General features: G+C 50.5%; 1 protein-coding gene across 4 annotated transcripts; it reads right to left on the bottom strand.

Moving 5' to 3' along the window:
- Positions 1-733: 733 nt before the first annotated feature.
- LOC132244680 (tumor necrosis factor receptor superfamily member 5-like) lies at positions 734-15,350 on the bottom strand. 4 transcript variants are annotated; one of them, XR_009456402.1, is made up of 8 exons: positions 14,979-15,350; positions 13,305-13,410; positions 10,864-10,989; positions 8,548-8,703; positions 8,216-8,306; positions 6,888-7,075; positions 6,519-6,535; positions 734-5,880 (listed from the first exon to the last, which is right to left on the bottom strand). XR_009456402.1 is itself a non-coding variant. In XM_059716886.1 (7 exons), the coding sequence occupies exons 3-7, from the start codon at positions 8,597-8,599 to the stop codon at positions 5,353-5,355; spliced, it is 456 nt and encodes a 151-aa protein (XP_059572869.1). In that variant the 5' UTR covers positions 8,600-8,703; positions 10,864-10,989; positions 13,305-13,410; the 3' UTR covers positions 734-5,352. The 4 variants fall into 4 exon arrangements, 1 of the variants encoding a protein (XP_059572869.1); XR_009456400.1 differs by having other exon boundaries at positions 734-5,460; positions 14,979-15,348; XR_009456401.1 differs by lacking the exon at positions 14,979-15,350 and adding an exon at positions 14,022-14,424 and having other exon boundaries at positions 734-5,460.
- Positions 15,351-20,473: the final 5,123 nt, after the last annotated feature.

Genomic DNA, 20,473 nt, shown 5'->3' with positions numbered 1-20,473 from the left:
TCTGGATTATGATGTCACTGCTCCAAGGTCCCAGCCCCGGAGCAGCTCCTCGCACAGCCACGTGCCCTGCCAGCGCTCCTGGGGACAGTCTCCATGGAAACCCTGGCCCTGCGTTGTCATGGTATCACCACTGCTAGTGTTGCCCTGTGGGGTCAGGCCAACGCTCAGGATCTCCTGTTAGACAGGAGGGGGTGGTGTACAACTGCACACACACGAAAATCAATTAGGTGCACGCACACGCTCTAGGTGCATACACCCCCACCAGGCATGCACACACACACTACCAACTCAAGCACATACACATCCAAGATTACCAGCCTAGGCACATGCATACCTAGCACCAATCTAAGCACATACACGCTCTAATGATAATGACATGAAATCATACACAATACACCATACATACACATATACACACAGGTTAAACACTGACTCAGGTGACAGTGTGTGTGTGGTGGTGCCTGTGGTACCTATGCTTGCGGTGTTTGCTAACTAAAGAGCAAGTGGCAGAGATCAGGGGAAAAGTTAGTGGAGATGGGGCAATAGCAAAGAAACTGGGGTTTGCAGGCAGAAAGGGGCTCAGGACGGCTGGAGCCACACATGCATGGGACAGGTGTTGGAGGGGGCAGGGAGGCAGAAGCAGAAGAGGGAGAAATGAGACAGAAGTTAGAGTGGCGAGGAGCAGAGATTGGAGCAGGGCCGAACTGTAGTAAAGCAAAACCCAACTCAGGGGTCCAAATAACAGTTTCATTAAATGAACACCATATTGTACAGCTTGGTTCCCACACATACTCGCACAATAGTAGCAGGAGAAAGAGACTGAGTGGAAGGGTTGGAGTCCAGGTAGGGAAGAGAAACAGAGTCTAAGTCCTTGGTTGAAGACAGGATGAGGGTGATAGCTATCTATCCAGGCTGGGAGCAAGTCCTCAATGGCCAGTCAGGGTCTTTCTCCAGCAGGTGTAGTCCAGAGGGGGGGTCGCTGGAGGGTCTCTGGGTTGATAGGCAGCGTGACGTGGAGCAGGTCTGGTCCAGGTGAAGATGGCGTACCCAAGAGTCGGTTTTCACTACCCGTTCTTATGGGGCAGACTACCTATGATCTCCTATGGGGAGGGCCTGGCCAGGCAATGTCAGTCTTTTCCAAATGCTCATAGTGAGCATGTGCAGACTTGGCACAATGGTGGGTTGCCTCCTCTTTTGTGTCTTGAATGCTGAGGGGGGTTCCAATGGCTGGGTCGATGGTCCAGATACTGCTTTGGATGGTGGGGTGATTTAAAAGGGGGTCTTGCTATCATTGTGTTTCACTCATCCATTTCCTCTTTTGTTTCAGGCATTCAAGGAAAACCAATTTACATGGGAGAGGTTACAGAACTGCAACATACTTACACAACAAGGCATGGGGACAAGATGGGAAAAGATGGGAATGGATACTTGACATCACTTTACAGACACAGGCCTAAACCATACAATATTAATATGAAACAATAAAAATCAATGTACAAATAATAGGGATACAATATAATAGAATATAAAAGAGTAAAACTCAATACAAACATAATAGAACTCTATTTACCATATAAAAAGGGGAATATTACAATTATAGTATACAAGAACTTAGCTTACCTAATACTTCTTGTAATCACTTATAAGGGATAGAGAGGGCAGAGAAGAGCTCAGAAATGGTTGGGGAAGGGCATGCAAAGCATTTTACAAATAAAACAAAAACTGGGGTTTTGCTGCACGGGTATACTGCTTGCTCATGGGAGGACCATTACCTACCAAAGGGATGCAGCTGTGCAAAAGGCTACTCGGAAATGCATCTCATGAGGTACATTCAGAAGAGACTGGGAAGTATTTGCACCATTCTTCAACGTATTTGTAAAATCCCATTGAAAATATTGTGGCCAGTTCTGGTCACCTAGGACCAAAAAGCATGAATTCAAACTAGAACAGATGCAAAAAACAGCTCCAATGGTGTTTGAGGCAATGGATTCAGCCAGTTTGGCTTGTTTAGCCTAGCCAGCTGAAGGCTGAAAGGGGATATTGAGGGTTCCTTCTAAGTGTATTCATGAGTAAATACCAGAAAGGGAGAAAGGCTTTTTAAGTTAAAGCAAGATGCCAGTCCAAGTCAAAGTTGTGTCAGTTTAGACTAGGAGGGATTGAAAGGAGCTGTCATCGCTATACTATTGCTACATTCAGGGAGGAGTCTGGAGGCATGGGACACTGTGGCCTTGCGCAAGATGTGTTGCAGGATCTACTGGCCAAGGCTGGAGTAAGAGAAGTTGGTCTCAAGGTGCATCACAGCAGACAGAGGTAGCAAGCAATTTGGCAAAGGATGGCTATTGCTGAGTAGGCTTGTCACGGCTAAGGGTCCTTTTTTTCCCCAAGGATGTGCCTTTGTCTGGATAATGGGAGTCCTACTGCCTGATTGGGCAGCACTCATTGGCCAAAAAGACGGGGGGGCTGACTGATGGGGTACCTGAGCCTTGGGCTGGGTAGCTGTGCTTGCCCTGTTTGGGCTGCAGTGTTTGTATGACGGGGCGGATGGAAATACAGCTCAAACTGTATAAAAGGGAATCATTTCTAGCAGCATCACTTGCCAGCGATCATCACTAAAGCCAGTACTCAAACGCCTTAAGAGCGCAACTCAAACAACACACAAAGGGCTTCAAATGCTGTTGCTTCAACTCAGCCGGATACAGAAATTTTACAGGCCCAGGGTTGTTTTCATTCTTCCCTTTGGAAAGCGCTGGCCCAGACATAGCACAGAACCCTTCACAAGCATGAACTGATTTTCATGGAGCCGTGCAAGCCCAAATTCTCAGCAACTTCCCACCTACTTGGTCCCAACTCTCAAGACCCACTTTCTATGTGGCTCATTTGCTAGCAGGAAACCTCAGAACAGCAGCAAATAACATTTTGCTTTCATTTCTCTTCTGCACGCTGTAAACCACTTCCTAGATACAGCCCAAAATAGCAATCGTTCCTACTGCAATGTCTTTAGTAGGACGATGTCATGTAAAAAAAACCAAGAACCCACCACAGTTGTGCCTACCCCCGCCCCCCACGCACACAGCCTCAAAGCTGCAACTCCCAAAGCTGAGCGCTCTCTTACAACCCCTTTTCCCAGGCTCCCCCTCGAAGCACAACCAGCAGCACAACCCCTAAGACAGGAAGGAGCAGACTCTTGCAAAATGATTGATAACATTTGTATTGCATCATTTTACTCACAGGAAGCAGTCATATAGTTTACCCCAGATGACGCACCAGGAAAAAGGCACCGCAGAGGCCAGAGCACCCCTTCAGGACTCCCACAACCCTGCTCTCAGCACTCAGCCCTGTGATACTGAAGCAGCTGCTGTTATGTTTAGAGTTCATATTTCACATCCCTCAAACACTTTTCCTCTGAGGATGGTCAAGTCCTTTACAAACACTAATAACACACAGTTCTGTGTTAGCAGATGGGCTTTCGGCAGTCAGAAGCAAAAGCTCAGGCCTAGACACCACCACACAGAGGAAATCCTGTGCCACACCAGGCCCTACTCCTACACCAGGGGCCAGCCCATAGGCCTGGTCCAAATGTTGGGACTCAGATCTAGCAATGCACTGGGGCTCTGATCTGCAGCAGATTTGGATACACAGTGCAGGCCAGCATGAAAGCACATGCAAAACACAGCTGTTCCTCCCAGTTCATGAGCCTGCCAGCAGAGCAGAGCTGGGCCTCTACTTTACCTCCCTACCTGCTCACGTAGCTCACAAGATGATGGCATTACCCTCCAGGCTTCCACCCAGGCCAGCAGGGATCACCCCTCCAACTGCTTCTCCACCACCCGGCACTTGCTTCCACTCTTCCCCAGGCTGCGCTGAAAAGCCTCTTCCCCGTTCTTCAATATCAGCACCTCCCAGGATGTCACACATTAACACCAATGCCTTCCCCTGTAATCTTGTCTCTCAGTCAAGAACCCCTTTGTCTACAAACTAATGAAAGCTCTTTATAATAAACTGGTCCCCTGCAACAGGACAGTTGTTCTATGCGGAGAATGGGGCTACTACCCACAGGGTTCAACTTTATTTCCAGACAGACTTCCTACCTGAGAGATTCTCTGTGTATATTAAACCTAGAAGAGACTTAGATAAAAGGTGCTTATCAAGTGACAGATGTATTGTAAGGAAAAGTACATGCAGATGTATTGTCAGGAAAAGTACTCAGAATTAGTACTGGTTGTATAAAAACCTGTCCTTGTTTATTACAATATTAACACTACATCCATCAACCACTTTGAGGCAACCTGAAGATCAGTTAGTTCAATGTGGCAGAACTAAGAAACAGGTTGAGGGATCAATGGGTGGGTGAATACAGGATATGACTCAAAATTTCTGGATACCAGAAGCTCTTTGTGGTGTCAGAGTCTAACACGACACATGCTTGGGAGATTACCACACAGAAGTGACAAAAAACCCATTGAGAATATAAGTGTAGGTATGGAATGAAGCCCAGTGTTCAAAAACACCAGTCCTCAAACTTGGCACTGTGTCCACTGGGAGAGTTCATAATAGAAATGGCGATAATCAGGATACTGATTTTACATGGAAAAGGAGACTGCATCCCATTCTTCTTCTTCTTATATTTATACACCATGTTGGACCATTTTGATACACATGCTTGTGTTCGTTTAATGTATTTGACAAAATCTTTCACTGTACATGTGCCTTTGTGTAACTAACACTGCAGCAGGTCTTGCCTAGTCTGAGGCCACCTTTGCCTTGCTTCCTCATCCCCTGGTGGGAAGGACTCGGCTGCTGTAATGTACATATTGTAGGCCCTCTCCCCTCCAGAGTGGGGCAAGGATCTGGGTCTCTCTGTCCTGCTGCCCTCCCCACAGGGGCCTTCGCAGACCTGCGGTCAGGTATTTTCTTCAGCCTCTCGTTGCACATCCGTAGTTGTCCCTCCTTGGGTGTGGCATCGACAGGCTGGGTGATGGTGAGGAAGCTCTGTGTGACTTCAGACATTTGAGTGCTGCAGGATGGTCGTACAGTTGGTGTCTCCCACTACAATGCTCCTATCGTGCTACTCCAGATGCAGCTCAATTAACCCCCCTTGCCAGAGGGGGAGGATACTGGAATGCAGCAGGGAGGGAGTCTGAAAACCATCCTGTTCCTGAACTGGGCTGGATGCATTCTCAGTTCTTCCTTGTTGGGCCTTATCCAAATAAGCCTATGCTGCATTCACAGGAGCTAGGCTGGTGGCTATTCCCCAGGACTGCACACATACGGCTTGCAGGCTTGGCTAAGAGGTCTTCGTTCTTCCCCTTTTCCAACAGCTTTCCTCCATCAACTGATCTTGCCTGTGTCAGGTCAGAGGCCTAGCACTCCAGGGTGTGAGGCGGTTTCCTGAATGCCTATAGCTATCTCTCGCCCATTCTCTGGCACCAGCACCAGTGCTTCCTCACCTTTCTCAAGGCCCTTTAAAAATGAAACATAAGAGAGACTTTGAACATCCAGGTCTACTGTGGGATTCAAAGGTGGCATAGCCATTCATGGCCAAGCTCCACTCCAGCCTAGACACCAATGCAATTTGCCCCTTGGAACTAGGACACCCCTGACACTGAATAATCGCAGTTCTCCACACTCCATGGGCATCCCTCATTCCAGGACCTCAGCACTTCTCAAATATCAGAAGGCAAATCCCTGTCTATGCACAGACCAAGTTAGGTCATGCATCCCACATTTTCTGTGCCAGTCCAGAATTTCAGGGTCACGTCCTGAGATGCAAGTCATGTCTCCATTTGGACCACTAGCCCCACGTCTGACAAGGCATGCACAGTGCTCCATTGCAACGAACCAGTGTTGGAAGGGACCTCAAGGGTCCTCTGGTCCAATCCCCTGCACAAATATAAAAATGTACTCTTACATCATCCCTGACCAATACTTATCCAGCCCAGCACCCCTTCACTGCACCACGGGTTCATACTCAGTGTCCTGCAGCACACCTGGGAGAGTACCACAGTGGGCTCACATAGTGTATATTTTGGGGAATTCAAAAGGGACAGCCTATTTTCCATGGCAGAAGGAAGACTTGTGCTGACGTGGAGCAAGGCTCTGCATCAGTTAATTAGCTCCCTTGTAGCATCCCTCCACTCCTTCTTAAAGGGGCTCCTGGCTCCCAAAAGCTGGTCTCTCAAACACGGGATATTTTTTACCTGCTTTGCAGAAATAGGTGCTCAGGAAGGAACAGGCACCTAATCTCCATACACTTCCCTGGGAACTTGACCTCTGAAAGCCTCTAACAATCTGGCAACTAAGTCACATCAGTGAGTCAGCAGCAAAGCTGGGAACAGGACCTGCAAGTCCTGACCCAGCATCCGGTCACTACACCAGACTCTTGTGCCATGAGTACACTCGCACACTCACACACACCGGTCAGCCAAGACTCTTCCAGCACACGGACACAGCTCACAATGCCCTGTCGAATAAGCTGACTTTGGTTGGGGCACATTAAAAATAAGATGTCAGGCACTCACCTTTTTCTCCGAATTTTCTGCAAAGGAAAGAAAACAGTCCTGTCAGACAGCAGTTGGGTGTTTTGCATCACGGTATTCATGCATTAAGGTCACAAGACCGACCTCTGCCCGTAGCTGCACACAGGGGGGCCAAGGGACAGTGCTTGGACTGCATGGCTGTAACTGTTACATGCACTAAGCCCAGGGGAGACTCCCAGGGTAGAAGTACAATGGCTAAGGCCCAACCCTTATCAGACGTGCTCAGGGCACCTAGTGAGAAGCTGCTGCTCAGGATCATCCAGGGGAAACAAAGTCCATCGGGCACACGCTGCCCACCCAAGTTACAGCCACCCTTTGGACCGCTAGGAGCTCTCAGCTGCTGACACTTACGTGGCTCATACTGTTTCCTCTTCTTTTTTTCTTGCCAGTAAAGGAACACTGCTACGGGTATCGACAGCAAGACAAGTATAATAAGACCAGTAACTGCTCCAGTTGTCACAGCATCTCTGCCTCTTCCACAACCTGCATCTGAAGCAGACGTCCCAGCCTTTACTTCAACCATACCACTGTCTTCGCACCTGGGATAAAGGAAGATACATGCACATTAGGAGCAAATAGATGTATCACCAGCATCCCCACTGACTGTGCTCACACCCTGCTATCAGCCAGACCTGGAGCATGTGGGATAAAGTCCCTCCCATAGCACGGTCCCAACCCTACAGCCTTTATCTAGACCAAACCCTGTTCATTTCAAGGCTGCAGGAATGGGCCTTCACAGACGAGCAACCTGGGCATGGTTGGGAACATAAGGTATAAAAGTATCAAGTGTTAACAGAGGGCAGGAATGGAGTAATTGCAGGGATCTCAGGTTTTTTTTCTCTTTGGAAATCCCAGATTCTGTGATATAGAAATCCAAATTTCTCTTTTTAAAAACCCCAAATTCAAGTTTTTCCACAATTAAAATGATATACCACCATATATATAGGTATCACCAATCACCTGCCAACCTCAGGGGTGCATCCGAGTCAAGGGCTCCAACGTGCCACTGAGGCTGGGAGCTGTGATCAGCTGCCACTCCCAGCCTGAGGGCTACATGGATTCCTTGACTCTGCTGTGCTCCCAAGGCTGAAAGCAGGAATTAGTGACTGGCTTGCTACTGGTCAGTGCAGGTGGAGATGGAGATCATGATCTTCAGCTCCCCCTGCACTAGCAATATGGCATGATTTGGATCTGATATCTGGCCCCACAATACACATGCTCATGTAGCGTGGCAGGAAGCATGATTGCTGGGGTCGTGCACCGGGTTCCATGATGCCTTTAACTCCACATCTACTAGGAGCCTGAGAAAGTCAAACTCCCCTCTATGGTTACACAAGGGTGGTCCGCTCAGCCTTGGAAAAAGCCGTTGAGCTGCACAGGCAGATGGACAGCTTCCCAGCACTGGCCCAGTGCTCAGATCCACCTGGTCTCTCCATATGCCCCTGTGCAATGAGGTTGAGGGGCAGAGGAAGCAGAAAGGGATTTGTGCCCCCAGCCTTGGAGGGATGCCCCACTATTCAACCTGGGGTCCAGACTGATTTATTTCTGCTGTCCTTGGAGCTCCTTTACCAACGGCTGATGTACCAGCAACTTCAGGTGAAAGATGCAATCCTGAAGGGAAACACAGAGCAAAGTAGAAAGTCAATGCAAGAAAGCACCAGTAAAAGTCAGTCACCTACCTGGTCCATGGTGTGCAGACCATTGACATATTTGCTGCTGAGAAGGTTCCCTTAGGACAGATCTCACATACGTGGTCACTGGTCACTGTACCTGTAAGAGAGGAAGGCAGAGGGCTGCTTAAATGGAAGTGTGGCCCAAAGTAGCGTTGACTGAAGAAACGTCTCCAAACCAAGGCAGCTGCAACCTGTATACATCCCACCAGCTCCTCCAGCTGCTGATTTGACTTAGCATCCTCCCTCTGTCTTGAATGGTTAACTGTAGTTACCTTTTCCCCTGTTCAGTCTGAGTGCAGGAGTTTGCCCTTGATGGTGTGGCCACTAGGACCCCTTACCTGGACTGGACACCCGAAAGCCAGGGGGGCAGATGGTGCGTTGTTGGCACATTTCGCAGTCCTCATCGTGAAAGTCACGGCAGAAATACCCCTCTCTTCAGCCACACACTGTGTTTCTTGTGTACGTACATTTTTCTTTTATTATCAGTTTGAGTTCTATGGGGAAATCACACAAAGAACAAGCACCTTCACCTGAGGAATCAACAGCAGAGACAAAAGCAGACGTACATGCACACCGCATGCTGGTACAACCCTAACAGCATGGCAGCTCCCAGAACTGGGCATGCTGACCTATTGAACAAGTGCTGCCATGCATGGGCAGATTCAGGATTTTGGAAAAGGAATGCAAGAGCCGTGACCTCTGCTGCAGGTTTGGCTGCAGCCCCGCTCCCATCCCACCCCCTTCACCAGGGTGGACAGACCATTCAACAGGAGCAGCAGCAAGGGATTATTTTTAAGTCCCTCAAGCAGGTAAAAATTAGGGCTGTGCAAAACAGCACCATTTTGTTTTGACGGGACAGTGTTTCGTTTCAAGTTTTGTTTCATTTCATTTCAAAACCACTGTTCCGTTTCAAGGAGAGAGGTGCAGGGGTTTCTGGGAAAGTGCACCTCAGACTGCTGACAAGCAAAACTTGTGACATGGGTGACAGAAAGCAGGCCGGTTCAAACAATGCTGCTTTTTATGCTGTTTTTCCATCCCACCCCCAGAGCACTGGGATTGGAGGGGACCTCAGGGAAGGACCACAGTCACTGGCCAGCTACACAGTCAATATGAGAGCACTCCTTCCCCCCTCTTCTCCCTCCCTCTCCTAACTTTCTGTTTCCCTGCAGGCAAGCCCTGCTTGAGTTCTGAAACTTGACACATTTTGAAAGGTTTCGACTGCCCTCATTTCTTTTTGAGGCTGTTTAGAAGCCCTTCGTTTCATTTCAATTTCGCTGCTTCAAGCTCAAAATGAGTTAAAACAGCGTCAAAACAGAACAGCTGGCAAAATTTCACACAGCCCTAGTAAAAACCTTTCCTCCTCCCCTCTCTCCACCCCTGTGCAGTGACCCGTTCCCCTTTCTCCCCTTTCTCCTTCCTCCTCCCTCCCACTGCTGCCCACAGCTGACTTGGGGGCAGAGGTGGGGGGCATTTAGAGCTGCTCCTGCCTCACTCCAGCTGGGCTGCACATGAAGGCAGGCTGAGTTAGAGATGGAGCAACACCAGGCTGATTAAAACCAAGTTCCCAACCCTCATGCCTGGTCTGAGGGTGGCAAGGCAGGACGGAGGGACCCAGACTCTGCTCTTGTTGCCCACAGCTGAGCCCACCTCTGCAAAGAGCAGAGCTGGAGTGTGCAGCAGAGGCTGTGGAGCTTCCCACCCCCTGGACAGAAAAAGGTAATAATACTAGTGGCAAAGGAGAGGGGAGGTGGGGATGGGAGGTGAGGTGCCGCTGAGTAAAGAGGGGAAGGGAAGAAGAGGTGCTTATTTCGGGGAATGGAAAAAAAAAGTCCTCAGCTGCTGCTCCCATAGCACAGTTGACTGAAAGGGGCAGCCACCACACCTCCCCTCCCCCCCCCCCAAATCTGCCCCTGCTTCTATGTACATCACACCACCCAGAGACATCTCCCATCCCATACTTCTTGGGTTGCATTTACATTTCAGCCAAATGATTATAGGGTAGTACCAAAAGGCTATCACGTGAGTGCTAATCACCTACAAGGGAGATGAGACTCAACACTCCCCTGCGTTCTCTGTGTGCCAGGTAAAAACCTGGCCCCAGGTGCCAGCCAACACAGAATCAGGGCTTCAACAGCACTTGAGGAGCACTGTCTTGCCCTGGGACTTTGGAAGGGCACCCAGCTGTCATAACATCTGCTAGGCTAGCCTTCTGCCTGGCTGCCTTCCAGCTGCTCTAATGTATGTTGAGACCAGACCGTCATGGCCCCACAACTGGGAACTCAATTCACAAAGGCAGCTTGAAGTTCCCCAAGCACCTTCTGTCTTCTGCACTAGACCAGCTGCTCCTTAGCCACTGCTTGAAAGGCAAGGGTCTAATCTCCCCCAGGTACAACATGGAAGTGAGGAGGCACTGGGGCTGGAAGAGGTGAAAGGTTGCCATCAGCATTCTTTTCCTAAATAATGAAACATTTGTCCTATTTCTTTAAATGAAACACATAAAGCCCTGCTGGCAATCTACGTGATTACTGCCAGGCTCCAGAAGGATGCAAGAATAAGTTAGAAGCAGAACCCCAGACTCTGGAGGCCTGGTCCTGTGCCTGGGGTGAAGGGGGAACAAGAATAAAGTCACATCCAACATTTCACAGTCTCTTTACCTTCATCACAAATTTTACATCTTCTGCACTCTTCTAAGCCATTGGGATGGTCTCTGAATGTGTTCCTGACGCAAGGAATACAGCTTGTGGAGGAGAAATTGTTGCAATGTTTCTGTACTCGCTGACCTAAAGGCACACAAAACCATTAGCTCCTGTCTGAACCAAAGCAGTGTATTTGATACCTTCTTCATGGACAGATTACATACAGTCACAGGCAAGTGCGCATTATAATGCACACCCAGTCCATACCCAGTTTGCACCTTCTCTAGAAGGAAGAAATACTGCCCAGAAATATTCCTACAGCTAAAATGGTACCTTTCTCAAATGGGAGACTTAAAAGAAACAGGCTAAAATCCAGAGTTCTCATTGGGGAGCACTCTACCAATTTGGCGACTGTGACCCATCAGACCAGTTTTGTCTGCACAACACAGGTACAGGATGGACGGGCACAAGGGATGAAGTGTGTGTGACCGTGCTGTTATGTTGCTATCCCTGCTGTACTCATGCTTCCAGTCTGTGGAGCAGGACATGGGCCCTGTGATGCATGTACATGTCCTCGTGTGACTGTGCAGGGTCTTGGCTCCTCAGAAGATGGAATCCCAGGGACTGCAGAGATCCCTGGGGAGTCTGTGGTAGCCAGAACCAGAGGGGTTACTATCATGAGCAATAAATATATGCTCTTGGAGGCATTCAGGCAATTGTATAAGCAGTTAAGATTAGCTACTGCAAAGCTTGCAAGTTTGCAACCTGCAAGTGGAATTTGTCTGTCACAATTTAACCAAAGTGTTGAATCTAACTGTTTGCACTGATCATGGGACCACTGAGCCCCCAAAATAAGCAGAGCTACAAGATTAGCTGATCTAATAGGTTTTTTAAATGTCAAGCCATAACAAGATCTGACCACCTAATATAATTAGCACATTCCAAGGAAACCAGGAATAAGAAACTAAGGGCAGAGTAATGCTAATTTCAAACCTCAAAGTAATGTGGTGTAATTTGCTTATTGGGTGAACCCGAGTTCAGGCGGTAACTTTTCATGATCATGTCTAACACCTTTTGATCCCATAGGGTAACAGCTATAGGGCAAGATTGTGAGTGGCTCTAAAGCCAACATATTAGTATAAGATAAGGCATAAAGGAATGCACATGTCAAGTAACCAGTTAGAAGGACGGGACAGAAGGACCACCACTGTACCAAACCTGGACCCTGGACTCCCAGTGTGAGTGAGGACCGGATCCTGACCAAGGGACTTTTCTGGTGACCCCTCCGACAGTGTTGATCTGGGATGACTGACCTCGCTGGAACAACTTGGCGCACACCTTGCATAGAGGGATTGCCAATAAGTTGCCAACCCCATGTGGGAACTCTTTGTCATTCTATCTGTTGTTATCATTCACTATTAACGCTGTATTACTGTACTATCTGTTTGTCGCATTAACCTTTCTGTTAACTGTTGTATGCTAAGCTATAAGTAAATTTGCCTTTACTTCCCTCCCAAATCGCCTCCTCGATCCCAAACCCAGCAGCCTAACAGCTGATACACTCACAGCACCTAGCCAGCCTGTGACAGGAGTCCCCGGGTGAACTGGCATCTACAAGGATGCTATCCGCAACACGGGCCATGTGAGTGCCTGGTGACAAAGCGGTTAAAGGAGCTGGTGATAAGGGCCTCTTGAAAGCACCCTGTAGGACTCCGGCCAGGGGCAGGACTGAAACTGTGTGACAGAAGTCCCTGGCTACAGAGAATTATGGTAACATAAACTGGCAATGGCCTGTGTTAGGGTTTCCATGGAAACAGAATCACATTGTATCCAGCAATGAGCAAGGGTCTTTGTGAGACCATCTCCACTCCTACCAGTAAGCTGCCAGGCTAAGGCCCAGACAGCCAGCAAAGAGACGATGAGCACAACTTGGGCAAGGCCATGCAGAAAATCTCTTTTGGGATCTCCTGTGTTCTATGCAGTGCCTCAGCCATGAGATTCACTCACACCACATCCTCCTATGATGCACTAATAACATGCGTTGTAAATGTGGCTATGCCCAAAAATTTAGCTCCCGGTGCAGCCTTGGCTGCAAATTTTGCTCTTAAAGCACTGAAAAATATCATACTGCTTGCTAACACAGCTCTGCCAGCAAAACTTGTGGGGTGGATGCAGCTCTGCCCACACATAGGTGTCTTTATCAGCTTCTCTCATGCTGTTGGGAAGATGGCCAGTTCCTTCTGTTAGCACATGTTGTGTCTACACCCGGGCACTCTGCTGATATACATGAATGGGTTCTGCAGGGTAGAGAACTCGCATCCCACCACTGTCACTCCAATTGTACAAGGTTTTGGTGTCTGGAGTTGTGTCCAGAGACAAAGTAGCCTAGAAGAAGAGGCCAGGCAAGACGGCTGCTTTAGGGAAGGGCTTAGTTTCAAAAATAAACCACATTTATGTACCTGGACTGCACATAGGGCAGCACTCGCCATGTACTGCGTACTCTCCTGGACTGCACACCACAGCTTCTGAGGGAACTGCTCTTATTACCAAGAACACGAGAAAAGTCTTTAGGGAGAAAAAGAAGAAAGGGGTTTGGTTTTGTACAATACCAGGGATATACTATCCTGCATGCTGCCCTGCAGGCTCGAAAGAACAAAGCAAGATACACGGCAGCATCAGAGCACTGGGAGGCTTTGGCCTGTAACAGCTGAAAAACCCAATGGTGATAGCACTTGGAGCCAACCCCTCCCCTTCTCATCCCTGCTGTGCCAGCCCCACGGACCTCCAGTAGCTTTCATACACCACCCTCTCCCAACCTGGAGGATTAGCCTGGCATGATCACTAAAAGCAGCTGAGGACACTGATCCGGCAGGTCCCATTTGCAACAGGAGATGGTGTGTGATCCACAACACAAGGGCAGCAGCTCCAGTGAACCATGCTCAGGGGCCTCAGTCCTGCTGCGGTGTAGTGTCATCGTCAGCTGCCCACTCCTCACAGTGAACAACAATCTTTTGGCAGCTGTAGGTGCCTCGAACCTTCCCAGGCCCATCCCCTCCCTGGTTCCCTCCATTTAATTTGAAAGTGCGGGGAAAAACATGTCACAAGGCCACAACACAATGCCCCAGAGACCACGCACAGACTGAGCTTCAAGTGAGTGTGTCCCAGTCTGTCCACACCTGGAATGGAAAACCTTTTGCAGCCCCTCAAGCCCCAGTCCCGCGATCCCCTCAGGCTGCTGCGTCCGGAAGAGCTTCCCAGCCTGCTCCTGTGCACATCAGGCCTCTGAACAAAGGGCAACGGGAGGGATTTCTGGCTGGGGCCTGTTCCGGTTTCCTCACAGCCACTTGGGTCTGCGCCAAACTGCTCATGTTTCAAGCCCTGGAGAGCCTCCCTGTCCTGTCTAGGCACAACTCAGCCCTTCCCGCTGCTGCCACGGGGACAGTCTGTGAGCAGGCGCGGGACGTGCCCCCTTGGCATTTCAGTGGGAGTCGCATCCCCCGGGTTTAAGCCCAGGTGCCCTGGGGAGGCTCCTGGGCGCTGAGACGTGATACGGCCTTGTCCCCCCTCCCAGCATCAGCCTCGGCCCCTGTGGGGTTACACAGCTCACACCAGCTCAGGGTCTGCCAGGGCAGAGCGCGGTGGTGCCAGGCGCGCAGGGCAGGCGAAGGAGGTGGCAGAGGTAGACAGGTCCAGGCAGAAGCAGCTGGAGGAGATGAAGGCAAAAGCTGCGGCCGTAAGCGGCGGGGGCAAATATCGGGGCTGCGAGACGCAGTGAACCTGCAGCTCTCGGAGCCAGGACATGCGGCTGCGGGGTCTGGCTCGGCCACAACCCCGGTGTTTTGTTGCGACGCCCGGAGCGGGCAGGACGGACCCGGCCTGGCCCGTCCACACCTGCCCGCGGCTCCGGGCGGGGAGCGGAGCAGGCCCCGCGGCAGCTTCTTGCGCTGCCACGTCCGCGCTTCCAGGACACGGAGCCGAGCGGCGCCGCCCCGGCCCGGCCGCCCACAAACCCGCCCGCGGAGCTCGCCCGGGGCCCCGCGCAGGGACCGCACTGCCCCCCGGCCCCGGCCCGCCCCGCGCAGGGACCGCACTGCCCCCCGGCCCCGGCCACCCCCGCGCGGCCCCTTCCTTACCAGCGTCATGGTCCTGCGGGCTCCGCGCCGCTCTCTGCCCCATGCAGCCACCGCGCCCCCGGCTGCTCCGCACGGCCCCGCTGCGGAACGGGGGTCCGGGCAGGACCCTCACCCCGGTCCAGGGGCTGAGGCGGTGGGGCAGGGGCAGGAGCCGATCGCGCTGCGACACGAGGAGGCAAAAGCGGAAGTTGAGCTGCGAACTTGGGACTTTCCACTTCGCTTGAACACACAGGGCGGGGAGGGGGAGCGGGGGGGACGCAGCTGGCTGAGGCCCCGGGCCCGGGCTCGCAGGGGCAGATCCGGGGGGCAGCGGTCCCCGCTCTACCCTGCCTTGTGCCCAGACTTGCACACCAGCATCCCGGAGGGGCAGGCGCAGCTCCACTCGGGCCGCCCTCTCCCCACTGATCACCTCACTCCACACACGTAACCTGTAGAGCTGTGCGTGCACCGAGACACAGCTTTAAACGTTTTTTTCTACATACCTCGAGGTACCAGCCTCCGCTCGTCCATGCTGCGATGCTGGGGCTGATGAAGCATTGCACAGCAGCGCGGGGGAGCCCCATGTGCTTGGCAGAAGCCCCCCCCCCCCCCGCCCTCCTAGCTCGGCAATCAGCAGCAGGCCGACCTCAGGTGCCCCCCGGACCTAGGAGGCACTGGTCACCAAGCCAGGGGGCAAGCTTAGGGAAACATGTCACCAGGTGAGGGGATTGCACACCAGGGCTAGGTCAAAGTGATTAGCTTGCCAGGCCACTATAAAGCCAGCAGCTGGGCAAACACATTTTCCCTTCGGGCACAAGAAGGCAGAGGAGGGTCTAGTTACTAGAGGGAAGAGGAGGAAGCCGTATCTGTGATCCAGGAGGGAGCACAGGTCGGTGGACGCCAGATGGCAAGACCAGTCCACCTCAGGAAGAGATACTTTGCCGGGATCCATAGCCACATTGGTGAGTGCCAGGGAAAACCGGATCAACAAGAGGAGGCACTGAGGGGAACCCAGTGAGGGAGTATCCCCAGGCCAACACGCAGGCAGGGAGACCAGGATCAGACGCTGGGTGTCTCTAAACACTCTCAACTAATTCACAAATGTTGGCTACCTAGTCTATCCCATTATCTTACTTAAGCCTGCAAACCTTGTGAAGAGCAAGCACATCTGAATCATGCGCAAGGCAATACCGGTGTCAGAACAAGCCAATCTGCAGCATCAGCTTGTTCTCATTCAGCTGTCAGGCACAGCCATTCATGGCTGCTGCCTCCAAGACATGTGGTAGCCCTTGATCCTGATGGCAAGGGAGAGCCTGTAGCAGACAGCAGCATGTGTCCCCATCCCACCAGGAAATCAGTGGTCTAGACCAGTGGTTCTCAACCTCTTCGGACTTGAGGGCCCCCCCTCACTCCCTACTAGCACCCTCTGGCCCTGCCATTGCACCTCACTCCTGACACAGCCCCCTGGCCCTACCAGTGCCCCTCACTCTTGACCCACTGCCCTGCATCCCCAGGACCCAGCCCCCCAGTCTGTGGGGCAGGGGTTGGGTATGCACATGCATCCCCCCTCCCAGCTCCAGTTTCTGCACCCACAGTGGGCATGGGGCTGTAGCCTGGCTGGATCTGGCAGGAGCCACCTGGGCTGCCCCTCACACACCTCCCTTCCAGGGTAGAGTCACAGCCTGGGAGGAGCAGTGGTGGCAGCTGGGCCATGGCAGTGGGGTAGGGCGGTGGCCCAGCATGTGAACAATCGGTGGCAAGAAGAGGCAAGGGCAGCACGACACACCTTCCTTCCACTTACTACTCCTCACGCTACTGATAGCACAGTTGGTGTGTGGCAGGTCCTGGCAGCAGCAGCAGCAACAAGCCCAACTGCCCTGATCTGCCCATCCATGCTGGGTCCTACCTGCTGGGCCATAAAGGCAGCTCCTGCCAGTGCTGGTCCAGCCAGGCTGCAGCCCCGTGCCCAGTGTGGTTGCAGAAATCGGGAGGGGGACATCCCCTCCCAACAAGTCATCTAGTCCCGCTCCCGCCCTTCCCCCCGCCCCTCCACTTACCTGCAGGAAGCTGCTCTCCACCACTGCCTGGCTACCATGTGCATGTGTGCATGTACACATACGTACTTGGCACCCCTGCCGGCCTCCTCCCGCTCCCCCCAGTCCCAAGCATTTTTAAAGTTTGTTCACGACCCTTTGCTATGTTTTTGTGACCCACTTTTGGGTCACAACCCATGGGTTGAGATACACTGGTCTAGACCATTTCTTCTCACAATCTCAAGGGGAAATAAATTAATCACTCCATAATGACCTTGCACAGAGAGACAGCGAGTGGGGACTCTGAATCCTGGGACATGAGCCCAGGTCTCTGTATTGTTCCTCACTAGGGCAGACTGCTCACATCACTTATGTGATCACACTGGTGGGGGAGCAGGCACTGACAAATGTGACTACTTGCACCATAGGCCAGACTGAAAGTTCTCACCATTTCCCTGCTGAAAGGCAGTTTTGCAAGACAGGGATTGTAACACTCCACAGATGTGCAGGACAGAGGAACAACTAACTGAATTAACCATTTCCCAGTCATGAAAATTTAATGTGGCAATTAGCCAAATGACTAACAGTTTCCAGTCATTTGAAACCATCAATCTTATTGTTGTATGGCTTATATAAAGGCACCAGTCTGGGCAGGCAGGAAATCATGTTTATCCAGTATATATCACTGAAATTCACTGAAACATGCTTCCCAATCATTTTTGGATAGTCAAATAGCAGGAAAAATATTAGAAGTAGTATTTGGATACCAGTGAATTTGTGGAATAGAATAATGAAGCTGCTCTGGTGACAAATAACAGAAAGCTATAAAAAGTGATCCTAGATTTTAAAGACCCATGCACTTTTCACTTGGTAAACTCTTTGTATGCTGTTTCCATCTCTCTCAACATGCATGTGAAGCATCAATGAAGCCAATCCCGTTCTTGATTTTCATCACTGTTTTGATGTTCGAGTAACAAATATAACAGCTATATTCAGTGGGGTTAAAAACAAATTGCAGTAGCAATCAACCAATTCAAGCCTGTGATTAATATATTTGTCTGAACACAACTTTTCACTGTGTCTGAAAAAGGAAAGGAAGACATGGGAATATTACTATGGGACTTGGAATGAGAGTAGACAGCATTGCTTGTAGCATAGATCTAGGTGTGGGCAGGAAACACTGATGTCCAGCAGTGTTAGCTTTCTCTCTTCTGTTTGTAATTACTTGGTTTCATGACAGTAATACACTTTTGTCTGAGGAGTTAAAGACACTCAGGCAAAAATTGATTTTTCACAGCACTCCTGTAACACTAAGGCCTGCTATTCTCATGTTACAAAGGGACAGAGCTTCAGACACACTGAAATAATGGGACTGTTCTGTAAGTCACATGAAGTAGCAGAGCTAAGTCATCCTGATTCATAGACCTCTGCTCTCCTTACCAGCTTTCGCATGTTGACCTGGGTACCAACAAACTATAAACTAATGCACAATACAAGAGTAAGCAATAAGAGCATGCAGTGTGTGCAGCAGCAGTGATGGTCTAAGGAAGCCTGAAGTGATTTAAAAGGAGAAGGATGCCCATTTCACCTGCGATTTCATTTGTTTTGGGAACAGAAATACTGATATAAATGTCAAAGCTGCCCCCGGGAGGTCAGAGCTCTGTCATAACTGTTAGGTTAACTGGTACAAATGTAAGGTACAGATTCTATACATGGGAAATTATGACAAATGTATACGTTCTCCATGTATAGAATCTAATTATTGGAGGGTCACATTTAATTCATCCGTCCCACTGCTTCAGGGGGCAGGCAGTGGGGGTCAGGTGGTGTGGGGAGGCCAAGTAACTTACACCCTGCTTGTGCCTGCCTTCCTACCACCTCTGTCCCCTGCCTGCCCCTCCACAGCCTTATGCCCCACCTCCTCCCACAGTCTCTGCTCTCCCTGCTCTCTGCCAGCCTCTGCACTGCACTTTCAGGCTTTGTCCCCATTCTAGCCTGAGGCATTGAATGTGGAGCACAGCCCCAGCCCAGCCCTGTTGTGGGGCTGGGCAGGGGCTGTGCTCAGTTCCCCAGGCTGTAGTATGCACCGATCCTGCCTAGGTGGGTAGGGAAAGAGGCAGGTGAGGGACTAGAGGCTGAATGGGGCAGGGAGATGGAGGAAAGAGGGTGCAGGGGGGAGATAGCAGGGTGCAGAGGCAGCAGGGGGAGGCAGGCAGCAGCTGCAGCTATGGCCCCACCCATGCATAGGACGGCTATGGCCCCAACCATGCATAGGTGCTGGAGTCTAGGCCACACCACCCACCTCCACCTCATACACAATTTTAGGATGGGGGCCTCACCCCATGTCAAGTGGGGGAACCTCATCTTAGAATCAAGTAGATAAGTAAGTACCTGTCCCATTACTATTATGATGAGAGGTGAATTGTGCTAACACAGTCCTGTAAACAGAAGACCGTGCCAGTTTCTACTGCAATCATTTTACAGTTCCATGGTGTCTTGCAATAAAAGATGGCCTTGAACTTTATAGACTTCAGGTACTTATTATCTCTCTCTCTCTATTTGCCTTAAATTTGTATGGTTTTGGCAAGCAGAAGTAAAAAGGGGCTGGTTTATTCTCTCTGCCCTGAACTGAGAAATCACATCCAGATGCCTTTCTAGGAAGGGATGTGCTGTAAAGCAGCTGAAGAATATTGGACTCAGTGAAGAAAAATTTGGTGGAAGTTCTCTGGCCATCCAGATGGAGAAAGGACCAAATGAGCAGAATGGTCTTTCATCACACTACAGCCTATAAGTATGTGGCCCATGGTTTTAAAAATGAGGCAGAATAAAAATTTTGTAAATGCCCCATTTTATAGCTAGGGCAGCAGAGCACAGAGCTATGAAGCCAGCTGCTCAAGATCACATGGAGCACCATAGCCAGACCAAAACTTAGATCTTCAGGTGTTACTTCCCTCCCCTCAGTATCTATTTCCATTCACATGATGATGGGCAATGAGATTTTCATGTGACTTCTGACTACAGCACTGTTCCCCTTTCTGTGTATGCTTCTCAAAGACAAAATGAGGAAAATAAGTCCCAGGACCATGCCAGAGAAGCATTTCCCTTGAAAGGATACTGAGTTCACACAAACAAGACAAACTATGCAGGCTTCATCATCACTTGTATTTTAATTCTGGGACCCTACCCCACAAATGGACTAAAGATCAATACTCCTCCACAGCCCTTCTTCCTGCTGACACATCGCCATGCCTGAACTCTCCTGGCACAGCCCTCCATGGTGATTAGCTTTGCTAGGAATAGACTTGTCCAAAACTAGGAGGAAATACAAGGGAATGAAATGCACCAGCAGAGACTTGCAGGGCTCTGCTCTCAGTCAGCATTAAAATGGCATAAAATGCTACTAAACCAGAAGAGCTACACTTATTCTCATTAGGCAGACATGCAAACGAGCCTAGATACTTTCCTCCTTCCAACCCAGCATCA

The sequence above is a fragment of the Alligator mississippiensis genome, chromosome 13 (assembly GCF_030867095.1).
Source record: "Alligator mississippiensis isolate rAllMis1 chromosome 13, rAllMis1, whole genome shotgun sequence".
Lineage (NCBI taxonomy): Eukaryota > Metazoa > Chordata > Crocodylia > Alligatoridae > Alligator > Alligator mississippiensis.
Note: the sequence above shows the minus strand (reverse complement) of the source record. Positions and strands in the feature narration are given on the sequence as shown.

What these genes read in the sequence shown, in the direction of transcription:
- LOC132244680 (XM_059716886.1), bottom strand. Translation starts at nt 8,599, where the DNA reads ATGTGCCAACAACGCACCATCTGCCCCCCTGGCTTTCGGGTGTCCAGT. An exon ending in CTTTCGGGTGTCCAGTCCAG is followed by an intron (nt 8,307 to 8,547) that starts GTAAGGGGTCCT and finishes CCTCTCTTACAG; the next exon opens with GTACAGTGACCAGTGACCAC. An exon ending in GTCTGCACACCATGGACCAG is followed by an intron (nt 7,076 to 8,215) that starts GTAGGTGACTGA and finishes CCTTTATCCCAG; the next exon opens with GTGCGAAGACAGTGGTATGG.